This window comes from Henckelia pumila, chromosome 2 (genome assembly GCF_033568475.1).
Source record: "Henckelia pumila isolate YLH828 chromosome 2, ASM3356847v2, whole genome shotgun sequence".
Taxonomy (NCBI): Eukaryota; Viridiplantae; Streptophyta; class Magnoliopsida; order Lamiales; family Gesneriaceae; genus Henckelia; species Henckelia pumila.
Genome location: NC_133121.1, coordinates 196,187,782 through 196,215,651, shown reverse-complemented (window position 1 = coordinate 196,215,651; position 27,870 = coordinate 196,187,782). Strand labels below are relative to the sequence as shown.

Here is a 27,870-nt window from a genome sequence, read left to right as displayed (position 1 = left end):
TGCCAAAAATCCGAAGCTTCATGGGTTTAGCGGGGTATTATCGCCGATTTATCGAGGGATTATCTTCCATCGCAAATCCGATTACTCAGTTGACCCAGAAGAATGCACCGTTTGTTTGGTCTGGACAGTGTGAGGCTAGTTTCATTGAGCTGAAGAAGAGATTGACCAGCGCTACGATCTTGTCTATTCCATCAGGTACGGGAGGTTTCTCTGTGTACTGCGATGCTTCTCACCGTGGTCTTGGATGTATCCTTATGCAGAGGGAACACGTCATAGCTTATGCTTCGAGACAGCTGAAGCTTCACGAGACTCGTTATCCGATCCATGATCTCGAGCTAGCTGCAATCGTTTTTGCTTTGAAGACTTGGCGCCATTACCTTTATGGTGAGTCGTTTGAGATATTTTCTGACCACAAGAGCCTGAGATACTTGTTTTCTCAGTCCGAGCTGAATATGAGGCAGAGGAGATGGATGGATTTGCTTAAGGACTTCGACTGCGAGATCAAGTATTATCCTGGAAAGTCGAATGCAGCTGCAGATGCTCTTAGTCGGAAGCTTTGTTCTTTGTCTCTTTCTACGATTGGTGTCTCTCGATTGATTGAAGACTGTTGTACTTCTGGTTTGGAGTTTGAGACTGATAGGAGATCCATCAGAGTTTTTGCAATTCAGGCCGAGCCAGAGTTGTTTCAGTCGATCAGAGAGGCTCAGAGATCCGATCCGAGCATTCAGAGTTCGATAGAGAAGGTCCGATCAGGTCATCAGTCAGAGTTTTAGGTCAAGGATGATGTTTTGTTTGTGAACAACCGTATTGTTGTGCCCGATGTTTCTGAGTTGAGACAGCTTATTATTCGAGAGGCGCATTGCAGTCGGTTCAGTGTTCATCCTGGAGGTCGAAAGATGTATAACGACTTGAAGACTCAGTTCTGGTGGAAGCAATTGAAAGGAGATGTCACGAGGTTTGTGTCCCGTTGTCTGAATTGTCAACAGGTGAAAGCTGAGAGGAAGAAGCCCGGAGGATTATTGCACAGTTTGCCTGTCCCGGAATGGAAATGGGATCATATCTCAATGGATTTTGTCACGAAGCTACCGCGTTCAGTCAGAGGTTGTGATGCGATTTGGGTTGTGATTGACCGGTTGACGAAATCTGCTTGTTTCATTCCTTAACGTATGACATACCATCACGATCAGATGGCCGGATTGTATGTCAGAGAATTTGTGAGATTGCACGGCGTGTCAAAGTCGATAGTGTCAGATAGAGATCCGAGGTTCACTTCTCACTTTTGGCACAGTTTGCAGGAGGCTTTGGGTACTCGTTTGCACTTGAGCACAGCGTATCACCCTCAGACCGAAGGTCAGTCCGAGCTTACGATCCAGACTTTGGAGGATATGCTTCGCGCTGTAGTGCTTGATTTTGGATCAGGTTGGCAGGAGTCCTTGCCTCTAGTGGAGTTTTCGTATAATAACAGCTTCCAGGCGAGTATTGTAATGTCACCTTTTGAAGCTTTGTACGGGAAGAAGTGCAGATCTCCATTATTTTGGGATGAGATTTCAGAATCACCTGAGTTGGGTCCAGATATGATTTGCGATATGGCAGAGCAGGTGAAGTCGATCCGAGTCAGAATGAAGACAGCCCAAGATAGACAGGCCAAGTATGCGAATGTCAGACGCAGACCACTGTGTTTTGGTCAGGGAGACCGTGTGTTTTTGAAGATTTCTCCTTTCCGAGGCACTGTCAGATTTGGGAAGAGAGGAAAATTGTCTCCGAGGTTCATTGGTCCGTATGAAATTCTGGAGAAGATAGGCGATCTTGCCAATAGAATTGCTCTTCCTCCGTCTCTTTCAGGCATCCACGATGTGTTTCACGTTTCGATGCTACGGAAATATCATCCGGATCCGTCTCACGTTCTTCAGCCGGACGAGGCCGAACTTGATGAGACTCTGAGTTACTTTGAGAGACCGATACAGATTCTTGACAGAAAAGAGAAGCAGCTCAGAAGCAAGTCGATTCCGTTGGTGAAGATTCAATGGAGTCATCACGGAGTTGAAGAAGCGACTTGGGAGGCCGAATCTGATATGAGGCAGCGATTTCCAGAGTTGTTCAATTGAGGTGAGTTCGTCTTCAGTTTTCTCTTGCTTGTTTCAGTTTTGATCTGTCAGATTTCGAGGAAGAAATCGAATCTTAGAGGAGGAGAATTGTATGGCCCTGAAATTATTTTATCGGATTATCAGAATTGATTATTAATTATTAGAATTATTAAAAGATATTTTTTGAGCCGGATTGAATCGATTTAATTGGAGAGTTTCAGGGACCGAGTGCAAATAAAGGAATTAAGGGACAAGGAAGCATGGGCATGTATTTTATTGTTATCAACTTGGTTGACCAAGTCATTCCTCATTCTCTCCTCTCCTTCCTCTCCCCTCTTTGCACGTACTGGATCGAGAAGCCATGGATGGCTTTTGAGCTTCGTCCTCTTCCTTCGATTCGCACAATCCGACCGCTAGATTTCAATTCTGAGTTGAGATTCACGATCACCGCAATGAGGGCTTCATTTAGACGTAAGTTTTGCTACGATCTCTTGAACTTCGAATTTGTTGAGTTGTCAGAATTTGATAATATTGGAGTATGTTGTTCTTGAGCTAGTATAGATCGTGTATTCGAAGTCGGTTTGGAAAAAGAACGAAGTTTGGATTTTATATGATTTTAGAGGCATATTTTTGAAAATGATGATTTTGATTGAGGATTGGATTTGAGTTGTTTTGATGGATTGTGATGATGATTGAGTTATTGTGATGTTGTTGGATGATTTGAGTTTTTCCGGATAGTCGATTTATAGCCGTTATGCCGTCGAAGTCGAGTTTGAGTTATCGGTTTTGGTTCGGTTTGATTTGTATATCGAATTTGATTGAGTTTGAACTCCGAGTTGATATCGAATCCGTGTCTCGATGTTTTGACAGTTGATTAGAGATTGGAATTGGAGAACTTGGAGATCGGTTATCAATCAAAGAGTTGGAAGACGGTATAGATTGTTTGATTTATCGACTTTGAGTTTCGAATTGTTTAGAGTTTGAATCGAGTTGTCTCTTGTTTGACAGGATTGATTGAAGCTTCGAAAAAAATGTAAGAGTCGACATTGAAATGAATGGGAACGAATACTCGAGATCGACTTATTCTTGAGTTCCCAAAAATCACATACTACATGTTTATTTGCTTGAGTGAATTGATTGTTATTCTATTTTCACTTGCATTCATATTGAGCCGACTTTCGATTCGTTTTGAAATAAGACGTTTTAGGGAGCTATATTGAAGTGGCTTTGGATTTTGAGTTTTTCCAATTGCCAGAATACTTCTTATAGTTGCTCTGAAGTCTAGGAGATCGAGTTGATCGACTTCCACCCCGAAAGGGTGCGTCGGTGAGTTGTCGTGAAGACTTGACCCCGGGATCCCAACCGAGTACCAATCGATTTTATGATTATCTGACTGGATAATCTCGACTTTTAAATCCATGCATTCATTCAATATCATTTCGATTTTATGATTTATGTTGACACATTTCGATTGAAGTGTTTATTTGATATTGAGTGCATGTCTCTTTTACTTAGAAATTATATTTCTAACCGGTTTATCCGGCTGTTGTCTTTGTTTGTTTGTGTACTTGGCAACAGGAGGATCAGGAGCTTGACCATGTCGTTTGGGTTAGCTTGGGGTGTGATGATAGAAGTGAGACACCGTGTATCTTAGGGTCGTACCTTTTGGAGTTGTACTGTTTTGTTTAGTCGAACGAACCCCTATCGTCAAACTTGTACTGTTAAACATCGTTTTGTTGGTGTTTCAACTCCTTAGATCTCATGTATGTATGATGTTTGAACCTTGGTTGCTTGAGTTTTTGAGTTTAGTTTGTTAGAATTCTTCTTTTTGCCCTGGAGTTCAGCAGTTCGAGAGGGCAGCGCGGGCGCGCTGTTCTTGGCGCGGACGCGCTGTTGATTTTCGAGGCGAGGGCGCGGGCGCGCTGTTCTTGGCGCGGGCGCGCTGTTGATTTTCGAAGAGAGGGCGCGGGCGCTTGGTTCTTGGCGCGGCGCGCCGTTGTTTTGCGAGGGCTCGGCGCGGGCGTGCCTAATTATGGCGCGGGCGCGCAGTGCTTTAAAAAAAAAAACTTTTTGATTCGTTTTCCGCGATTTATTGTGTTCGATTATGTTTACTTATTCGATAATAGAGGATTAGAAATGGGGTCTCACAAATTCTCTTCTATACAAGTTGTCATAATACCATTGTACTAGACACCACTCTATATAGAACTGCATTCATGTCGTAGAAAGGTCGAAATATGTCATTGAACTATGTCTGTACATTCTAACCACTGGCATAGCTGTCAATTCTAGGTTAATTCTGTACTAGTTCAATATATCGACTAGACTTCTACTGACATTCGTCCACGGTCAAACGTGATATAAACAGTACCAACATAATAGAAATTTATTTCTGCAACTCATATCAAATAGATCTCTACTCATTGCTATTGCTGATCTAACTTAATCACTGCACAGAATCAATCAGTTCTGATCTGATACTCAGTTATTGCATTAATATCTATAATGCATATTCAATCTTATTTCCTCAAGTCTGCATTTCATCTTCTCTGTCTAATCATTCAAATGCATTTCTTCTACTCAAAGGAAAAAATCTCAGCAAATATATTGAACAAAGGCTCATCAGATACGGATTATAGCATAACAAATCACTAATCTATGACTGTATACTATGCAATCAATATATAAGCGGTTAACTAGAATTAACTCACTTACCTGTAATATTCTTATCTGATACAACTTGAGCTTTTTAGCTAGGGGAACTATGCTTATATATCTTCATCTGCTGGCGTTTAGACTGACTCGATCTTTGTTGTTATTGTCACTATCGCTTGCTTCATTGCTATACTGCTATGAAAGTTGTAGTGGAGGTGATGATCATAGTGTTTCCACAATTACAGAGGCATGAATAAAAATTCAACTCTGCCTCGTACTATCGGTTCATGATTTCGTTCTTCTCTTACTGGCTTGAAATCAACTTATGCTTCTAGTCTGCAAAGTATGCGTTTCTATCTTCTTTTTCATATACGGAAAGAAACAATTCTGTTTACTTACCTGCCAAACAATTTTAGTACTTCTTCTGGAAACTTCACCAACTTCTTGCTAAGTCCTGAAGTTGATATAAAATCAAGCCGATTCTATGTTCATCTGAATATTCTTCTCTTGAACAACTGATCCAGATCTTCAAATCAACTCCTTTCTAGACATAGCATATTCTGTATCTTTCTAAGTTGATGATTCATAGCTTTGGACTTGTTCAACTCACATACACCTCAGTGCATCAGCTCAAAAACTTACCTCAACACTGTTCTGTTCTATCTGCGGTTCTATTCTGTCTAAGGTTCTCATGTTATCTGCATAGTCTGTCTTATTCGATAACAGAAGCAATATATATGGCAGAGATTATAAAATACAATTGCAGTATAACATACATATAATCTCATGCTTCTGAATAGAACACATGCTTGCAAATTATCATGCGTTTTCACATAGTACATGCTTACAACGAATTCACTTATTCTAATGAATTCAATAACTCAAGCATACATATCAGCATATAAGCATGTAATTCTATCAGGAAAGCAAGCAGTGGAAATCAATACTCATCGTCGCATACAATTCTGTAAAGCAAGTAAAGCATAATCATGCAATACTATAAATGCATGCGACTCAATCTATCCCGCTCAACTTCTATCTTAGTCGAAGACTTTACGCTCCAAGACTTTACGCTCTGATACCACCTGTTGTGGGGACCCGGGTTGCTAATCTCATCTTAGGGCAAAAAATGATTCATTAACAATTAATCATGTAATAAAAGATTATTCAAACCAAGAGCTAAATTTTTTTTTTTTTTTTTAAAGAAGGCCCCTCGCTCGATCGGGTAAACTTTACCGATCGAGCGAGCACAAAGTAAAAACTCTCGGGTCTGCATCCATATTGGCCTCGCTCGATCGGTGAAATCTTACCGATCGAGCGAGACCAAAATTTCAACCTTCTGTTGAGCAACAAAAAGGCCTCGCTCGATCGGTGAAATCCTACCGATCGAGCGAGCTGTATTTCCAGAAAATCTGCAGGAAACACTCTTATTGTCAACCATGGAACATGCATAAATATACTCTTTGACAAGCTACCAAATAATATACATGCATTGACAAATAAATCCTAACATTCAAATACATCCATTCTTGAATATAAACTAGGATTCACATAAACATGTAAAAGATTCCTTGTCTTCTAACATGTTTATATACAATACATATCAGCTGCTTAAAACCCAAATCTCCACTTCTAATCTTTCAATATCTTGCTATCCAAGTCACATCTGACTCGCTCATGCCCCCCAACCTGATGCAATGCACACATACAAACAAAGCAACAGGCGGATAACTCCGGTGAGAATAAATCTCAGTATAAAAGACATGCATATACATCATTTAAGCATATAACTCATTCATATCATGAACGTTACATAATAACATAACATGCTAGCATTTATAAACGCATATTTTAAACCATAGAAATCTCTAGGTTAATGCATAAATGCAATGCATGTGCCAAGGAATAGGCTATCAAATCTGATATCAATAAATCGTAGTTCTGGGATCCCGGGGAAATAAAATCTTTAACCGACCACCGACTCTCCCAATCGAGGTGGTGTTAAATCTCTCAATTCCCTTGACTTTGGTGCAACTATAGTGAGTCATCTAGCTCTGAAAAAATAAATCTATATTCCGTGCCATGAGTCATCTGACTCTGGAAGTAAATCTACATTCCATGCCACTCACTATAGTTCTCCAAATGTCATTTGCACTCTAGGCCATTCTGCCCTCTGTGCTATTCAGGCTGGAGTTCAAGATGAATGCAACACAATCTGGATGCATTAAATATACTTAAGCTAATACAACATCTTGAACATATCAATCAAAGAATCATATGATCATATAGTCACTCAAGGATACCAACATATCTGTAAGTATCGCATCATATATTGAAAACATATTCAATACAAACCATAATACAAATCAAAGAAGACAATTAAACATTTACATAAATATTCTGGAAATTCAAGAAAATAGCTATCTTGAATAATCTATCACATCTATGTAAACGTATGAAAACATACATGTATGTGATTTTAGGAAACTCGATAAACAAAAACAATCTCGAGTTATTCTGCCCATTTATTAATGTCTATTCATACCTGTCATTGCGATTCAAACATCTTGAATCTGTTGCCAAAGCTGATCATCTCAAAGCTAGCCAAATCGGTCATACAATCTGCTTATTTCAATCAGTGCTACTTGAAGGTATTCTTGATTCAACATCAAACACTTCAAGTCCTTCGAATTCGAACTCGTTGATTCGACTTCGATAATCTTCAATTCCAATCTGAATTGGTTTATAACATAGCTAAACATCAAGTCCAAATCTGAATCGATGTTTCATTAAAGCTTATTCAGTTCAAATCTTGCTAAGACAATCAAAATTCAAACCGACGTCGCAACTATTCGAGTCCGATAAATATTTCGATTCAAATATCATTATATCTTCATTCTCAACATAATCACATATTCAATTCATCCACAATAAGCTTGAAGATGAGCTCTAGACATTGAGAATGCATAACAATTCAAAATCTTGAACCGGCGGCGTAACGATACAATTTCGATCTTTCCAAAAGCTTAAACATCAATATGACAATCATATCAATCTCATATCATCACCAATTATACAGGTAAATTTAGAAATATGTAGCCCCATAATTTCAGAATTTCAAAAATTCTTTCAAAAATCGAAAACATGTTCAAACGACGATCTTTTCACGATCCGTCTTAGATATGCTATCGTCGTATATGCTAGAACATGTTTATACAATCAAATCTTAATTCTAACAACAACTTAAAATTCAAACATGGTAGAACTTCATAAAACTTACGTCAAAACGAAGTACTCAGAGCTGTGATCGCAAATATACAATCAATCGGAAATTCTACCGGGCAGATCAAAAGATATCGGAGTTTGAAAGATCAAAATTGGCTTCGGAACCCTTATTTCTCTTCTCTATCGGTTCTTCTGATCATTCTGATTCCTTTTATTTTCTTTACACGTTTTATATGTCAATTTGCAAGGAGAATTTCATTTTGGTCCCTTTACTTTGGCATAATTGCAAATTAGTCCCTGGACAAGCGATTTAATTCAATTTCAATCCTAAATAATTTAAGAATATTATAATTCAAGTCTAAACTCTAAATATTCTCCAATTAAATAGTCTCGGATTAAAATTAAATCATTCGGACCTTATCGCATTTTAGTCCTTGAACTACTCAATATTTGCAAATTGGCCCTTGCTCGAATTTCATCCTCAAATTAAATCCTTGATATTTATCATCTTGGAATTCACATCTTAAATTCCATAAATATCAATTCAAATATTTTTAATCTTTTAATTTAAGAATTCCGGATATTCAAATCTTAAAATCCGAAAAATCCTCAAATTAAATATTTTTGACCCGAAATTGAAATCTCTAATTTCCATACATTCTTAAATTCATATTTTCTCTCTTATTCGGAATTTAAATCTTAAATTCCATAATTAAGAACTTAATATTTTCGGGCCTTACAAATAATTTCATGTAAAAGGTTTCATCATAGTCAACTCCTTGTCTTTGAGTGTAACCTTTCGCCACCAATCGCGCCTTGTAGGTCAATACCTTACCATCAGGCCCAAGCTTTCTCTTGTAGATCCATTTACACCCTATTGGAACAATTCCATCAGGAGGATCTACTAAAGACCAAACTTGGTTTGTATGCATTGAATCCAATTCAGACTGCATAGCTTCAAGCCATAAATTTGAATCCGCATCAGAAATTGCTTCCTTGAAGTTTCTTGGATCACATCCAATGTCGGGTTCATCTTGATCCCCTTCAAGAAGAAGACCATATCGAACAGGAGGTCTAGAAGTCCTCTCGGATCTTCTAGGTTCAGGCGTGTCCAGTAATGGTTCCTGAGGCGTAGGATCATTATTTTGTATTTCGGGTTCTTCTCGAACTTCTTCGAGTTCCATCATCTCGCCTTTCTTATCCAATAAGAACTCCTTCTCCAAGAAGGTGGCATTCCTAGAAACAAACACCTTTGTTTCAGCAGGATAATAGAAATAATATCCGATTGAATTCTTCGGATACCCTACAAAATAACATAAGCTGGATCGACTATCCAACTTATCTCCCACTGTCCGCTTCACGTAAGCAGGACATCCCCAAATCCTCAAGTACGAATACTTAGGAGCTTTGCCATTTCATAACTCGTATGGTGTTTTGTCCACTGCTTTAGTGTGGACGTTGTTCAACAACAATACCGCCGTTTCAAGCGCATAGCCCCAAAACGAAGGTGGAAGCTCAGTGAAGCTCATCATGGATCGAACCATGTCCAACAAAGTTCGATTACGACGCTCCGATACACCATTCAGCTGTGGTGTCATACAGGAGGAGTCCAGTGAGAGAGAATCCCATTCTCTTTTAGATAGTCCAAAAACTCGATACTTAAGTATTCTCCACCTCGATCCGATCGAAGTGCTTTAATACTTTTACCTAGCTTGTTTTCTACTTCAGCCTTGAATTCTTTGAACTTTTCAAATGCTTCAGACTTATATTTCATTAAATATAAATACCCATACCTTGAATAATCGTCAGTAAAGGTAATGAAGTAGGTGTGGCCATATTGAGTCCCAACTCTAAATGGTCCACAAACATCTGTATGGATCAAATCCAACAGATTTTGACTACGCTCAGGCTTCCCCTTAAAAGGAGATTTAGTCATTTTCCCTTTTAGACAGGATTCACAAGTAGGTAGAGAGTTAATATCAGACATATCAAACATGCCCTCTCCCACTAGCTTGTTCATCCTCCTTGAGGAAATATGACCTAGCCTAGCATGCCAAAGGTTCGCCGGGTTTTGACTATCGATTTTCCTTTTGTTTGTTGTTGCCGGTTTATCAATATAATTTATTGGAACGTCTTTCAGTTTTAAGCTGTATAGATCGTTTTCAAGTTGTCCATTTCCAATCAAACATTCATTCTTGTAAATATTGCAAATCCCATTCACAAAATTGCAAGAATAACCATCTCTATCTAGCATAGAAACAGAAATAATGTTTTTAATTAAATCCGGAACAAATAAAACATCTCTTAAAAATAACTTAAAACCGTTCTGCAAAATTAAACAAACATCTCCAATGGCTGTAGCTTCAACTCTGGAACCATTCCCGAGCCTCAGCTGGGTCTCACCCATTCTAAGCCTGCGACTTCTTGTCATCACCTGCAAATCATTGCAAATGTGAGATCCACATCCGGTATCCAATACCCAAGAAGTAGTATTAAGTGAAATGTTTATTTCAATATAGAACATACCCTTTGCAGTTCCCAACTGCTCTAGATATTCCTTGCAGTTGCGCTTCCAATGACCGGGCTTCTTGCAGTAATGGAAAACATCCTTGGATTTTCCATTGTTTGAAGCCTTTGTCTTGTGCTTCTTCTCGGGCTCGACTTTCTTGGGTGGGGCAGAACGTTTCTTGCCCTTCATACTTGGCCCCTTCTTAGCAGAAGATGAGGAGCCCACCAAGAAAGCTGGCTTATCCTTCTTAAGTGTGGATTCATATGTCACAAGCATATTGACCATCTCTTCAAGGGTGGCCTCTATCTTGTTCATATTAAAATTTACCACAAATCCGTCAAACGAAGAAGGAAGAGACAGAAGCAGTAAATCCACGTTGAGTTCATGCTCCAACACCAAATCAAGAGTTGCTAACTTCTGTATGAGCCAAATCACTTGTACCCCATGATCACGGACCGAAGTCCCTTCACGCATGCGACACGTCATTAGCTCCTTAACAGTAGCGAACCTTTCAGCCCTCGATTGAGCCCCAAAAAGTTCCTTGAGTTGAGCGTGAATGTCAGCAGCATTCACGGTGTCCTCAAATCGCCTCTGGAGTTCATCAGACATCGAGGCTTGCATATAGCATTTGGTCTTGATGTCATGGTCCCACCATGCATCAAGTTTGGCCAATTCCTCCGGACTTACGTCAGCTGGTGCTTCCTTCGGAGGTGATTTCTCTAACACGTAGAGCATCTTCTCCGAAGTCAAGACAATCTTCAACTTCCGGAACCATTCCGTATAGTTTGCGCCAGTTAACTTGTTTTGTTCGAGGATCGAGAATAATGGATTACGTGAATTCATTGTATGAAATACTGAAAAAAAAACAGACATATATCAATGATTGTTTAAGCAATTTACTAAGACATAAAATAGGCGAATTTAATTTTATGAATCTCACTCCCACTATTTTAACGATTTCACTACCCTCTAGTGAAAACGGGAAACTTTTTCCTTAGTGAGAACATGGAGTCCAATTGACAAACTTATGGTCCCGAATAATATCAGCCAACCATAATTCTCAAAAGGTAGAGCCCAATTGCTTCCAAAGCAACCCCCATGTGTTTACCTCATGTCCAATAAGGGCCCAATAATATGACGCCGTTTAAAGTGACATGTCAAGATGACCCATCAATATTAAGTTGTGATGGACGGTCGCCATGTGGATCCCCCAATAATATGAGCCGATCCCATGGGAGTTCCACCCAACTTACAACATTTGTCGATCCAATGTACAGCTTTCCGACGAACGGGCCCCCCCAATAATATGAGCCGGACCGTATCCGCGGGTAGCATCTCATACATTGACCGTTGATGGAAGGTAGGAATATTTAAACAAATTTAAATTTCCTTTATTTATCTTGATATCAATTTTAAATCATATTTAAAATGAGGGATTTTTATAAAAAATTTGTCTCATCAATTTCAAATTATTGCATGCTTGCCGGATTCACGCAATTATGTCTAAAACATGCATACAATCATAATATCATATATTATATATAGGATGATCGATTCCATTTCTAATTGACTCGTGGTTGCCAATCACGAGTCTTAGTCCAATCCTAGGTAATATGCAGTATGCAATGCAATCCTATTACATTAGCTTCCAATTTACATTTCTTCGTCTTTATTGTCTGCTGGGCCCACCATCTTCAAATCTTGATCTCCCACTAAATCTAATGTATTTACAATAAATAGCAATGACAAGTAGGGGATACATTTTAGGGGTGGGAACGGGCCATAAACCAAGCCCACTTTTATTACATATGACATTCATATTGGGCCATAAACCAGGCCCATTAATAAAACCAACAACAATAAAACAAATGTAAATTCCTAACATACACCTACAAAATTGGTCATGGCAATCGATCATCCTTATCCAATAACATTTAATTCAAAATTAATTTATTGGATATCATGCATATGGCAATTTAAATTTAAACAGGATAAAATCATATTTTATATATAAAATCATATTTTACATATAAAATCATATTTTACCTTTTATTAAATAAAATCATATTTTATCTACAGAATCTAATTTTATAGATAAAATCATATTTTACTTAATATATACATAAGATCAAATCTTATCATCAATTGTACCAAAAATAATTGATTTCAAAATTCAATTTAAGGATAAAATATTAAAATTTTCCAAAAATTCAAATTTATCCAAAAATCAATTTTAAAATTTTCGGACTCGAACAATTCGATCCGATGCCTCGTGAACCAATCAAAAACAATTTTTGACCGGACCAAAAATAAAATTTTAACACATTAAAATTAATTTAAATAAAAAAATAATTTTTCCCGCGGGCCGCCCGGGACACTCCCGGGCTGGCCCGCACCCGTGGGCGCGGGCCGGGGCAGCCCGGCTGCCCCTTTAGGGCAGCGACAATCGCTGCCCTGCGCAGCGCTCTGCTGGGCAGCGCCGAGCGCAGCCCTGGCGGCGCTGAGCGCCGCCCCTGGGCGGCGACGTGCGCCGCCCGGGGCAGCGATCCAATCGCTGCCCGGGTTTTGCCCGAATTTTTTTTTTTTTTTATTTAAAATATTTATTTTGTTTTAAAAAACCAAGACTCAAAAATTTTTGTACAATCGATTAATTTAATCGTTTGATCTGAGCAACCTGGCTCTGATACCACTGTTGGAAAACTGGCGTTCAGATCAATCACGATTGATACCCGGTGCAGCGGAAGTTTAAAAATTTTATTATGGAACAATTCCATAGTGTGGGTATCAACCGTTTAACGATTAAATTATTTGTGTGTGTAAAATTAAATAACTATTATTAAATTTTACCTTCAATCTCGAAGCGAGATTATTGGACACCACACAGATTTCTCTGCGCTTCTTGTATCTCCCTGGAACTGATGAACAAGCTTTCCTTTAATCAGGTCCACGAATGGAGGTTTAATCCCTCTGATAGATTGCACTAGAAAATCTATCAGAAGTTTTCTACGAAGAGAATAAACGAATTTGATTCGCTATTCCAGACTGCAATTCAAAATCACAGACCGGAATTTCTCACGCAGAGAAGGGAAGGGGGGGCGGCCGATTTGAGAGAGAGGAGGCTAGGGTTTTCGAAAAACCTGTCTCAAATTATGACCTGTTGTGTGTAATTTCTGTACTGCAATAACTTATTTATAATGCAGGCCACTAACACCTTAGGGCCCATTAGTCATAAGTTGAGGCCCGACAAGCAAAGCCCGCACGTTCAGAAATTAATATAAAATTCATCGTGACTCCGATTGATAAACCGATTTTACCAATATGCACAGAAACCATTTCTGCACATTTTAAAGTCAAGATAAATTTTCCTGAATCCGAATTCAGTGGTTTCCAAAAATATACATCCCTATGCCATTTTAGGAAATCCTACTCCCTTACTCTTATTTAAGAAGTCCAACTTCTTTATTCATTAAATTTAACTCTTTAAATTTAACTATCTCAACGGGGATTAAAACTCCATTACACTGTGTGACCCTCAATGGTTCAGGGATACAGCTAGCCGTGGGCTCACAACTCCTTGTGACTCGGAACAACGATTTCCGACTTGCCCAACGAATCATGGTAAAGCGCCTAGCAACATCGCCCCATGATTCCCTAGGTATCACTGATAGTGCCTACAAGAACCAGTAGATTTTGGTTAGCGTACAGTACGGTCCCTTCATCCATATATCCCGATCGAATCAACAACCATTGGTATATCGAGAGTCGCTCAAGATTCGATAACTATGCAATACATCTTGAAGATCAAATTAGTGACATCGCATGTGCTACTAAGAAACCATTTCTTAAATCACATCAAGTACTCTGGCCAGAGATTCGTCACACTAATATCTCCTCAGATCGCATAGGATATCCACACTCGCAAGTATGTGGTGAATCCTTGACAACAATGCATCGACTCCTATATGTGTTGTAACTGTACCCAATCCCGACACCTGATGACCCCCATAGAGTCGGTAAACGAGTCAAAGCACAGTACTAGCATATAGAGTCTCCATGATGTTTCAAGTAGTAAGGACTAATGGTGTACAACCAAAACCGCGGACTTTATCCACTCGATAAGTGATAACCACTTGGAAAGTCCGGATAGGGTAGTTCGATTATTCATCCTATGAATATCCATTTGCATGCTTCGAACATCTCCATGTTCCCTACCAATGAAACGTGGTACTCCGCATCGCAAATGCTAGTCTCAAACTCGAGCGATCCTTATCCTTATTATCGGACGGCTCAATTGACTAGGAACAGTTTAGAATATACAGTGACTATAAGATGTATTTCATGATAGACATCCCCATGTTCTACCACATCTTACATACACTATAGTATATTCAAGGTCTTTATCAAAACAACAATAGTATATCACAATATAATAATATGAAGAAAGATAAAGTCATTGCCATTAATAAAAGTGTAAATTACATTAAACAAAAGATCGTTTGTACAAAGAGTCATCAAAGCCCATAGCCACAAGTTGGCTCACTGGGCACCCACTCTTTCAGAAAGAGATTAATGGAAAGTGACTAAGGCGGCGGTGGCGTGCTACAGTGGCAATTAGGGATCGGAGAAAAGTGGAGGTAGGAGGAGAGACAGGACCGAAGCTATCCTGAGTTTGAAGCGACGCAAAAGTAATCACATGGAGCCAACTTAGCCGGTTGTTGGTCAAGTCGGCCGGTGGATGACTTGGAATTGGGATTTCTGTCTTCAACCATGAAAGAGGAGGGGAATTGAATCGTGAAAGAGGAAGGGAGAGGAAAGAGAAACAAAGAGGAAATAAAATAATATTTAAGGAAAATAATATTATATTATCATTAATAGATATAAAATAAATTAAAATAGAAAAATTATTAAAATAATGAAATAGGGAGGGAGGAAAAAGAGTTTAGATGTATGAGGTAGTGCAGAACAAATAATTCTTACTTAGGAACTGAACTTCAAGTTGTGTTTGTGTGTAGGGATTTTTTTCCAAGTCTCCCAAAATTAAACGGCCAATGTGGGAATTGCATGCACGTTATTAAGTTGACAATTATGTTGCTCGTTAACTTCACAAGTCAACCTTTTAATCAATTAATAATTTCCCCAAAACTTCTCTATTAGAGCACATACTATCAACCAAAGAGTGCCATATTTAGTAATTAAGCTAGAAGAATTATTATTAATTCCAAGTACATTAATATTTTTGTGTTCATTGAAGTTAATTCTAATCTCTCGAGGCAATGGCTCCTCCTCCTTCCCAAGTTGTTTCGCCGTTTGTTTCGCTAATTTTGAGAATTGTCACGCTTATTTGCCTGCTCATATCGTTAATCCTCCTCATCACCGTCGATGGCACGGCTTTGCTACCTGATTACGGCCACACAAAAGTCAAATTCAAGGACGTCCAGGCATTTAAGTAAGTCATCGACTCGACATATATAATGTATGTAGGTGCATTTTCTCTAAATTTTACAGTATAAATTGATGCCTTTATTTATTAAATAAATAAATGAAGTGAAATATAATTGATAAGATGATGTATAAATTGCAGATATATGTGTGCGGCTATTGTGAGACCTCGGTTCTAATCAACTAATCTTGGATTAACTACACTAAAGCATGCAAGATCCAAGTCTAAAAGAAAACTGAAATAAATTTTTTTATTTTTTTTAAAAGTGGGGTGCGCTCGGTCTGCTAAAAATGCAGACCGTGCGCCTCCAATCCTTCCAACCTTCTGCCGCTCGAAAAGGGGGCTGCGCTCGGTCTGCTAAAAAGTGCCGACCGAGCTCCCCCTACTGCAGAATCAAGGAACAGCAGAAATAAAAAAGGCTCAACTCCAACACTTCCAATTCAACAACATGCACTACAACACAATACAATCCAATGATACCACATGCATAATTCCATTACAAGTAGTTCTAAAGTTATACAATCTCAACTAGAAGAACATACTTCAATCTAACTTATTCAAACGATCCAACAACAAGAGTTCGAATACAATCTAAGTTCGATTACAATTCGACTCCCAAAACACCAAGTCTCACTTCTAATCATCTCAACCCTTAGCCATGCTGCCTCTGACTCGGTCCTGCCTCACCTGTTGCCAAGCACACAAACAAAGACAAGACAACAGCCGGATAATCCGGTGAGAATAATATTCCCAGTAGAATAGACTAGCATAAAATATCACATAATATATCAAAACATGATATAAAATCAAATTCCACATATATTTCAAGTAATTCATTTCACTGCGGAATAAAATGATATGCATGGCTTTAAAACTTCTGGATTATCAGACTCAGATAATCAAAAGGAATTCTTCTTTTTTTCTTTCTTTCTTTCTTTGTTTTGGGATCCCGAGGTTAAAATATCCAACAATCACACCAAACTCCCTTTTCGAGGTGGACGAGGTATATTTTAGTCCTCTAGACTCCAGAGCATTATAGTGAGTTAATCGACGCTCGTAGTAAATTGCCTACCAAGGCCACTCAACTATAATATCCAAATCGTCTAATTCAAAATGAATAATAAATCAGCTCAATATGAATGCATATGAAATCTCATGCATTCAAATATCAATTCAATCAAGTTCAAATAAGCATATAAACATGCAAGTAAGTGATTTCTTCTAGGATACTCGAATCAATCCGGATTCGAGTTAATCGTCCTATTCCATTCTAAAGTCGTCTTATACCTCTTCTTTGGTTCGAAGTAGCTTCCAATCTCGATCAATCTACAACAAATAAGAATTCCAAATCAAAATTCCATTCCAAACAATAATCGACGAAGAAGGTAACTCAATACCAAACCTCAATCCACTCTTCGACGATTCGAATACTACGAACTCTGAACTCCAAAATCTCCAGTCAAATCTGTACGGATACATAAGAACATTCAATATCAATTAATCCAATTTAAATCCATTCAAAGACTTAGTTCCAACTCCTAAAATCCGAAAATCTCAAACCGACGGCATGACGGCTATATTCTGATAAACCGGAAATACAGACATCAGTATAATATCGGTACCAACTTAAATCAATACCAAATCATCAATAGAGACTCAAACCTATCAAATCTCAAAACTCAAATGTCGAATTCCATAAGAAAAATCATAACAATTCCGAACGACGCTCTATTTCAATTTCGTCTGAGAATAAACGATAAGAACTATCTCAAGAACATCATATCCGGAAAGAATCTAATTGAAACTACATCAAAAAATAAAATATATCCGATCGAAGAAAAACTTACGATAGAACGAAGTCTTCGATGTCGTGATCGCTAAACTGCCTTCAGAATTAAATTCCAACAGACGGATCGATCGGAAATTGAAATCACAAAGCTTGAAAGTGAGTTGGGGCGTCTTCAATGGAGAGGAACCGATGGAGGGGATGAAGAGGAAACAAATGAGACTAAGTCAATCAAATTCCAAGACCAATCAATATAACAAATCCAACTTTTGCGTTTTAGTCCCTGAAAATCCAAAAATTGCAAAATGGTCCCTGACAAATATCAAAACGGCCCTCGAATAATAAAATCTTCGGTTATCTCAAATAAGCTCAATTAAGATAAATTTGGGGCGTTACAATTCTCCCCCTGTAAGAATAGATTTCGTCCTCGAAATCGAATACAGTTCAATCTCAAAGGTAAGTGATAAAAACCCAAAACTGCAAGAGAATCCATCTCTTAGAAAAATTCCAGAAAACGATGTCCCTAATAGAACTCTAATTCTTAAATCTCTTCAAATCCGTAGCAACTTCACTGCACTAACACAAACTGAATCGGTTTGTCTCTGAATTGCTTCTAATTCAGGTCAAAACTCTGAATCAGTTGCCTCCAGCAATTCGTCATCTCAACAAATCCGGTCTCATCAGCTGAAGAGAAAGAGAAATTTTGATCTGGTAATCCAGCAACAAGGATCTGGTGATAATCCGCATCAAAAGACGGAAAAACACCTCGGGAGAACCAGAAAAAGACGGAATAAAACAAGTCCGTAGGCAAGATCGCCTATCATCTCCAGACTCTCGTGAGATTAAAATAATCTCAAAAATCATTCCTCTCTCTTCTTATATCTGACAAATCCTCTGAAAACCAAAATCTTCAGAAATATTCGATCTTCTCGATCAAAATACAAAGTCTGCATCTAAAATTTGTATTCTTTGACTTTCTAGTTCAAGTCGTCTTCTTTCTCGATAGACAATATTTATCTGTCATAATAACCTCAAATCAAATATGGTCTCAATTCAGGTGACTCAGATAATTCATCTTCTCAATTCAATGAGATTTTTTATTCTACTCGCACAACTCATCGAAAGATGCCATCAAGATAATAATTTGATAGTTGTTGTTGCACAAAAACTTCATAGGAGTAAGCGACACTCGTCAACTAGTGCAAGGATCAAGCATCATACTCCAGATCTTCTCCTCCCGGAGTCCGAGAGTTTCACATCTTCCCTAATTCGAACCATGGACCTTTAGGGCAGGTACCATGAATTACCAAGTCTGGTAATAATTAGCTTAAGAGATGGCATGGACCATTCACCCTCATCTGGTCCAATCAAGCTATTCAGATATTGGGTCAGCCCAGCACTACATCTCAGCAAGGCCTCTAAATCCAATACGTCTGCTCGGACTGTCCGTCGTTCTAAGTATATCAAACTGTACTCAAATAACAAAATTCTCTTCGAAGACTATACCAGAAGAAAGGGTATAACACATATCTCTATCTGAAATGACTAAAATTCTGCAATCAAACAATCTGACAAAAGTTCTGCCAGAATATCTAACATCTGATCATGACTGAGAATCATTCTGTAGGGAATACAATAGAATATTCATCAATCTGTCAATCATAACAGATTGTACCTCAAACTCATACTGATCAGTAGCTTCATGACGAAACCATCAAAACACTATCTCTAACACAATCTGAACCGGAATAAACGGTATTACAGACCATCGGGTCGTAGTTTCTCTGCTTTCAATTGTAGACAATACACAATATCGTAACTCATAACTCAACACGTTCTTTAACTGCTTCTAACAGAACTGACTCTGATCATCGAAAATCTTTCGATCATCTGAAAGAATATTGAAAACACTAGAATGTACCAATCTCAAGATATGTTGTCTCTAAATCAGAGACATCTAGCACAACAATATGCTCAATCTCAAAATAGAGCATCAATACTGACCTGAATTCAGGCTGGTTCAGTTCTGACTTTTCTTCATCTAATTCTGAAAGTCAAATCAAATCTGTGAACGATCTTGATCTTCTCAAACAATTCTGATTCGGCTCAAAAGCTAAATGCTGATGGAACTCCTATCTGCTTCGAATTCTAAACCGGAAGTGTTGTATTCATCAATCAAGGAGAAAGCCGATAGTAGATGAAATAAAACAAATCTTTTGGCTCAGAGCATCAGCTACTGCATTCGATCTCTCCGGATAGAATCAGATTCCCAATCAAAAATTCCTCAGTGTCTCTAATCATCTTCTCTTTCTCATACCCAGTCTGTACGGCGAAACCAGTACTACACCTTCCAAGATCAGTAAGATTACGGAAATCTCCTCATAAGAAAATAGATACCAAATCTTTTAATCAATAAGATCGCTGCAAGCTCAAAGTCTAGATTCAGACGTTGAGTCTCGAGCGTCTTCAGCAGTAAGCTCAAGCTAATATTGATCCTTATGATCAATAATATTCCACAATCTCAATAAGAAGAAGTTCCAGGCACTGAAGGTCATCAGTCCAAAAGGAAATAAAAAGTCCTAAAGCGCTGATCAATATCTTCTGCAATCAATAAGAACTAGTCTCATAAGATGAAGTCCAAACAAAATAACATAATCTGCGAAGTAATCGGCTTTATCCACGATAAGAATCCCTTGAAGGATTAGGGATAGTAGTCATAACCTTCCAATATCAGATAAGGACGTCGATATAGATCAATTCATAACGGCTTCAGCCTCAAGGTGATCAGAAGTAATTCAATTTCCAGATAAAATGATTGAGGAAGACAATTCGACCCCACCAGAATCAAACGTCGATAGAATAGCGTAACTGCTCGGCATGCAAATCTGTAAACAACTCTCAACGAATCTGAAGATCAGTACGACTCTTCAGACGGATATGAATTCCACCGATACGAATACTCACTAATTCATCTAACATCTCTGGGAGATTTGGCTTCCAAAATTCCTAGATGTGGTAGGAGCGTCTGTCAATTCAAACGACATTACGAATCCAATGCGGTCGTACCTCTACAAGAGTGCGGTCTAAGGGACACTTCTATCAATTCTCAATTGTGATGTCCTGATATCCAGTCAAAGCTCTCTCGATCTGAAAATCAGAGGTAATCTGAGAATCTCATCCAAATCAACTTCGATCCACTCTATAACCACTGGTAATCAACCATTTCGGGTTACAATTCAGGACATCAACTCCAGCATTGAGAATTCCTCCGCACAATTCTGTAATAAACGGTTCTTCTACAAAATAATATCAAAGAATCCTTACATCAAAAATTCTTACCAGAGGATTTCCACTCGTCTAACGATTCAGATCTGAATTTGGCAACTTTTTGAAAATAATCCTCGGTTGAACTGTACTAGCAGCTCAACGGATACAAAAATCAAAATCTGATAACCTAAGTACCATATTGCCCAATTCAATCTTATTCTCATAAATTCAAGAGTTGTAACTACGGTAATTCAAAAGCTCAACAATTAGGGAATGCATCATATAGATTACTCAAAAGAGAATAAGGGGACTCACCCAAATCTATCAGTCATAAAAGCAGAAAACCAAAACTCAAACGATTACCTATACTATCATCTCCAGGTGCAGTCCCAATCTGCTGATCCTCAAAAAGAGCAAAGACTAAAGTTTGTTGCATCGGAGGTTGATTCATATAATGATTAAACAAACTCCAATAGATAGACGTATCTTGATTATCTAATTCTTTCTTCTTCGAGAACCACCAACATCTCGCAAAGCCTTGAAGTTGAATACAACTAATCGAGTTCTACGGTCATACCTGTATTCTAGAGAGTTCATTATCCGATCGATTTCTAATAACCAGCTTTCACATCCCGCGGTATTCTCAGTAATATTCCAAGTCGGCGGTTAAAACGACTGAGATCTCATCAATAATGCTTTCATCGATGACAGATAGATATCAATCTGATCAGTCGCAGTATCACTCTATCCAGTCCGGATTCTATGCAGATCGATTCCTGTTCAATATACATCAAGAACATATATCTCATGCTCAAGAGAGTTAGGACACAAAATCTCGAAATCTTAATCCCAAGTATAAGAAATCCATCAATCCTGATCGAAAAACTCAATCGACCTCAAGAGTATTCGAGAACAAGCAGAAAATTTACAGTTCATATCTCAAATAATTCATGCTTTATAATTTAAATAACATAATCATGTAATTCAAATAATTCTTAATTAATAAAGCATGCTCACATGGTATTTAATAAATCAATTAAATAACTCAAACGCATGCGAGAATTCAACTCATGCGGACTCGATCTACCCCGCTCGCTTCTAAATTCAGTCCAAGATCTTATCGCTCTGATACCACTTAATGTGAGACCTTGGTTCTAATCAACTAATCTTGGATTAACTACACTAAAGCATGCAAGATCCAAGTATTTTTTTTAAAAGGGGGGTGCGCTCGGTCTGCTAAAAAATGCAGACCGTGCGCCTCCAATCCTTCCAACCTTCTGCCGCTCGGAAAGGGGGCTGCGCTCGATCTGCTAAAAAGTGCCGACCGAGCGCCCCCTGCTGTAGAATCAAGGAACAGCAGAAATCAAAAAGGCTCAACTCCAACACTTCCAATTCAAAAACATGCACTACAACACAATACAATCCAATGATACCACGTGCATAATTCCATTACAAGTAGTTCTAAAGTTATACAATCTCAACTAGAAGAACATACTTCAATCTAACTTATTCAAACTATCCAACAACAAGAGTTCGAATACAATATAAGTTCGATTACAATTCGACTCCCAAAACACCAAGTCTCACTTCTAATCATCTCAACCCTTAGCCATGCTGCCTCTGACTCGGTCCTGCCCCACCTGTTGCCAAGCACACAAGCAAAGACAAGACAACAGCCGGATAATCCGGTAAGAATAATATTCCCAGTAGAAGATACTAGCATACAATATCACATAATATATCAAAACATGATATAAAATCAAATTCCACATATATTTTAAGTAATTCATTTCACTGCGGAATAAAATGATATGCATGGCTTTAAAACTTCTGGATTATCAAACTCAGATAATCAAAAGAAATTCTTCTTTCTTTCTTTCTTTCTTTCTTTCTTTCTTTCTTTGGTTTGGGATTCCGAGGTTAAAATATCCAATAATCACACCGAACTCTCTTTTCGAGGTGAACGAGGTATATTTTAGTCCTCTAGACTCTAGAGCATTATAGTGAGTTAATCGACGCTCGTAGTAAATCGCCTACCAAGGCCACTCAACTATAATCTCCAGATCGTCTAATTCAAAATGAATAATATATCGGCTCAATATGAATGCATATGAAATCTCATGCATTAAAATATCAATTCAATCAAGTTCAAATAAGCATATAAACATGCATGTAAGTGATTTCTTCTAGGACACTCGAATAAATCCGGATTCGAGTTAATCGTCCTATTCCATTCCAAAGTCGTCTTATACCTCTTCTTTGGTTTGAAGTAGCTTCCAATCTCGATCAAGCTACAACAAATAAGAATTTCAAATCAAAATTCCATTCCAAACAATAATCGACGAAGAAGGTAACTCAATACCAAACCTCAATCCACTCTTCGACGATTCGAATACTACGAACTCTAAACTCCAAAATCTCCAGTCAAATATGTACGGATACATAAGAACATTCAATATCAATTAATCCAATTTAATTCATTCAAAAACTTAGTTCCAACTCCTAAAATCCGGAAATCTCAAACCGACGGCATAACGGCTATATTCTGATAAACCGGAAATACAGACATCAGTATAATATCGGTACCAACTTAAATCAATACCAAATCATCAATAGAGACTCAAACCTATAAAATCTCAAAACTCAAATTTCGAATTCCATAAGAAAAATCATAACAATTCCGAACGACGCTCTATTTCAATTTCGTCTGAGAATAAACGATAAGAACTATCTCAAGAACATCATATCTGAAAGGAATCGAATTCCAACTACATCCAAAAAATAAAATATATCCGATCGAAGAAAAACTTACGATAGAACGAAGCCTTCGATGTCGTGATCGCTAAACTACCTTTAGAATTAAATTCCAACGGACGGATCGACCGAAAATTGAAATCACAAAGCTTGAAAGTGAGTTGGGGAGTCTTCAATGGAGAGGAACCGATGGAGGGGATGAAGAGGAAACAAATGAGACTAAGTCAATCAAATTCCAAGACCAATCAATATAACAAATCCAATTTTTGCGTTTTAGTCCCTGAAAATCCAAAAATTGCAAATTGATCCCTGACAAATATCAAAACGGCCCTCAAATAATAAAATCTTTGGTTATCTCAAATAAGCTCAATTAAGATAAATTTGGGGCGTTACAACTATACTCATTGGAATTGTGTACAGTCTTCTGCAAACCACCTTCACAGTCATCCAAATCAATAGCGGAAGCCGCTTCGGCGGCGATGGATTCGTTTACATTGATTTCTATGGTGACAAGGTAACATTAGCCAAATTAATTAACGAGTTACTTATATATATACATGGTCCTTTGAATCATGAGATTATTGATCGAATATCCCTCGTGACTATTTATTCCCATTATTTTCAAATCTTGCATACCTCTGAAAACATATACGAATAAAGGTTTTATGCGCTCAAGATTTGAAAACATGAGGATGTGTGTGCATGCTATTTAAGATTTGAGAACACCAGATTTTAATAAATCATTATTTTCATGAGAGGGTAGAGGTTTTAGCAACATCGATATTTCACAGACAACTGACCCTATAATTAATAGGTCCTGGTTTGATCAAAATCTGGCTTGAGCTTAAGTTGATATCTAGATTTTTTTTTAAACAAAAAAATTAAAATTAAGTTGAATCTAACTCGAGTCTGAAATCTATTAGATATTCTTTCAACCTCTAGCTAGATAAGTGAATATTGTTCGAGTCGAGTTCGATCAACAGCCAGGTTACTAAGGGTCAACGACTTAATTTAAGATATTTTTTTTAAAAAAAGTATTTTCTACCAAAAATCTCTGTAAAATATTGAAAATGTCCGCTTCACCCTTGTGAAAACTGAATAGGCTTCTAGCTCTTATGTTTTTACAGAAGTTTCACACATGCCACAGAACCAACACACGGTCAAAGTCAATGCGATTTTACTAAATTGTCCTCTGTTTAATTTATGTATGATATTAAAGAAAGCATTTAGAAGAAATTTAAAACATTACCCCTGTAATATCTTAGTTTGTTTCTCAAATCCTCCTCATGAAGAAGGTATTGGATAGAAAGTCTCAGTATTTGGGAAAATATTTTTTTTGGTCCATTAACTTATCCATGTTTTGGTTTTGGTTCATTAACTTTTCAAAATTTGGTTTTGGTACGCTAACTTTTAATTTTCAGTGATTATGGTTAAACTTCATACGAGTCAGCTAGACATTGGCACACGTCACCCGGAAAATGCTGATGTGTGTCATTGTCTAGCTGATATGTGTGCAGTTAGACCAAAATCACTGAAAATTAAAAGTTATTGTACCAAAACCAAAATTTGAAAAGTTAATGAACCAAAATCAAAACATGGACAAGTTAATGGACAAAAAAAATATTCTTCATCTGTATTTTAAAATTCGAGATTCCGCACCCTTGCCAATACTTTTCGTTACCTATGCATGCACCTAATATTGCGAATTTTCATGGGTTTTCATGAGAGTGTGATTAACCAGAGCATATGAATTAATTTGTAGAATATTTAATTTATCATAAAACATTGAAATTAGTATGTCCAATTCGTCATTGGAAAGATCAAGTTATCAAATTAAATGACATTAATTCTATAGCAAACCAAGTAGTACAAAAAGACTACGGAATTAAGATGATCCAATTGCTACATGACTTTTGCTTCCAACAAAAAAAAAAAAAATTTATTGGGTGAAGTACGCATTTTCGAAATTGCATAGAGAGTTTTGGTGTAAAAATAATTATATTTTTCTTGTAAATTAATAAAATGAAATTTTTGTATATTTCATGTATTACTTTTCAAAATTTGGTCTAAAAATCGTGGCACGGACATGTTCCAACTATCAAATGAGAAAAATTTACCTATGACAATTGATGTAATGTTCTTTGTTACATTCACAGTTAATTCTTCTTGTTAAGTTTTTATTGGTATATCAGTTTTTTAAACATGTAAATTATGTTTATCAGTGATTAGTTACATCAGTTTGTCACAAAATATTTTTTTCCTTATCGAATTAGCAAGGGTAAATCATGCAACTTCTATAAAAACACAATAGTTGAAACACTTATTTAATTTTCACAAGGATAAAATGTGTATTTTTGATATTTCACAGTGAGTTTTTGTTGAAAAAAACTCTTACAAAAAATGTCAACTTGTAGTTTGAAGAAAATTAAACTTCACAATCGTTCATATTCGACGGTTGATCAAGCCACATGATAGGATCTTGATCACTGGGGAGCTAGAATAATAAATATTTTCGAGTCGAGCTCGGTTCAAAGCTTTATTTTTTTATTAATTTTTTTTTTGGGTTTCTGGGCATGCAGATTATATCTTACATATTAATCAATGGAGCAGCAGCAAGTTTTGGATTTACCCAAGATATGAGAGACCTGGTAGATTTATTAGGTATCACTGGATTCGCGAACAAGGTGAATGCTGCAGCCGCACTTTGTACTCTGGGATTCTTGTTTACAGCCATTTTATCAATTTTGTCATCCATGGCTCTTCCAGAAAAAGCATAAAACTTTGCCCACAAGGGAGTGTCCAAGTTGGTAGAGTAGGTGAATGCTTGACCAGAGGTCAGGAATTCGATTTTCCCTGCCAATACCTTCTTGGACTAGCATGTCGCACAGAGCTTGTCCAGTGCAGTTTACCTGACTAGCGTAGTTTGCAGGCTATTGCGTTAGTCCGGGGTTTACCTAGTGTGCACCGTAAAATAGCGGCTGCGGGTACCACGTCATAAAAAAAATCTTAAAACTTTAAATTAACAAAATTTTATAAATATAAAACTTACACTAGTTAATTGTTTCCTTTCGATTTCGATTCGGGTTATGTTGATGCTTGGATAAGGTTTGAGAGTTTTTTTTGGGTTACTAATTGGTTAAGAAAATCCCTTTGATAAATAAATGTATTATTTTGATTTCTCGTGGTAGTGTACTTGCCTACGTTTGATGCACATGTTAAATCTGGTAATGTCGATGCTACTCCCAGGGTAGTGCCCTAGGGGTGGCATGACGGATCATGATTGGCAAAATCAGTGAGCCCCGCATGGGACCCACTGATTTTGACCAATCATGAGGTTACACGTTGCCCGCAGGGTAGTACCCTGCGGGCAGCATGAACAAAACCGTTAAATCCACTGGGTTTGATAGTCTATTAAATTAGAGAAAATTGTGTTCTTTTTACCAGCTGTTAAAGAAAATAAATTTGAACCTTATTCGACCCAAAAACTAGTTTAAGAAGAAAATGAACTTGGACCTAAACGTCCATCATTTAAGAATATAAATTTATCAAGATAGAAACGAACTGATTTAGTAAGATATCAAGATTATAATTTATCATTATCCATCTCATATCATTATAATATATAATATATACTAGCCATACGCACAAGCGTTGCGTGTATAATATAATATTTGAATATAATAACCATATGATATCTTATATAATCAATTAGTAAAATATAAGATTTATTAGCCTAAATTTACATAAATTGTAGGCTGAAAAATGAATATTGAAAATGTGGGGAAGGATTGAGAGAGGGTGAGGAATAAAGAAGACGTGAAGTGGGGAGGAAATGGGTAGCAGGGGAGGTTGAGTTTGATCCAATCTTTGTTTTGCCCTTCTGATTTTAGATCAAGAAAAAAAAAGGGATAATTGCATATACTCTTCTTATGTAATCATGAGATTGCTGAAAAATCCTTATGACTATAAACCCTTTGTGTTTTCAAATTTTGCGCACAAATATCTCTGAAAACACGTACGAACAAGGTATTATGTGATCAAAATTTGAAAATAGGAGGAGGTATGTGCTCAAAATTAAAAAACACATGAAATTAATAGATCATTATTTTTTCATAAGGGGTACCGTTTTAGCAATCTCAATATTTTACGG

The 27,870-nt window shown here is 37.4% G+C and overlaps 1 protein-coding gene across 1 annotated transcript; it reads left to right on the top strand.

Annotated features, from left to right (window-relative positions):
• Positions 1–15,746: 15,746 nt before the first annotated feature.
• Positions 15,747–26,497, top strand: LOC140879315 (CASP-like protein PIMP1). The gene is made up of 4 exons (XM_073282989.1): positions 15,747–15,919; positions 16,055–16,074; positions 24,122–24,234; positions 26,300–26,497. Exons 1-4 carry the CDS (start codon positions 15,747–15,749, stop codon positions 26,495–26,497), a joined length of 504 nt encoding a protein of 167 aa, XP_073139090.1.
• The last annotated feature ends 1,373 nt before the right edge of the window (positions 26,498–27,870 follow it).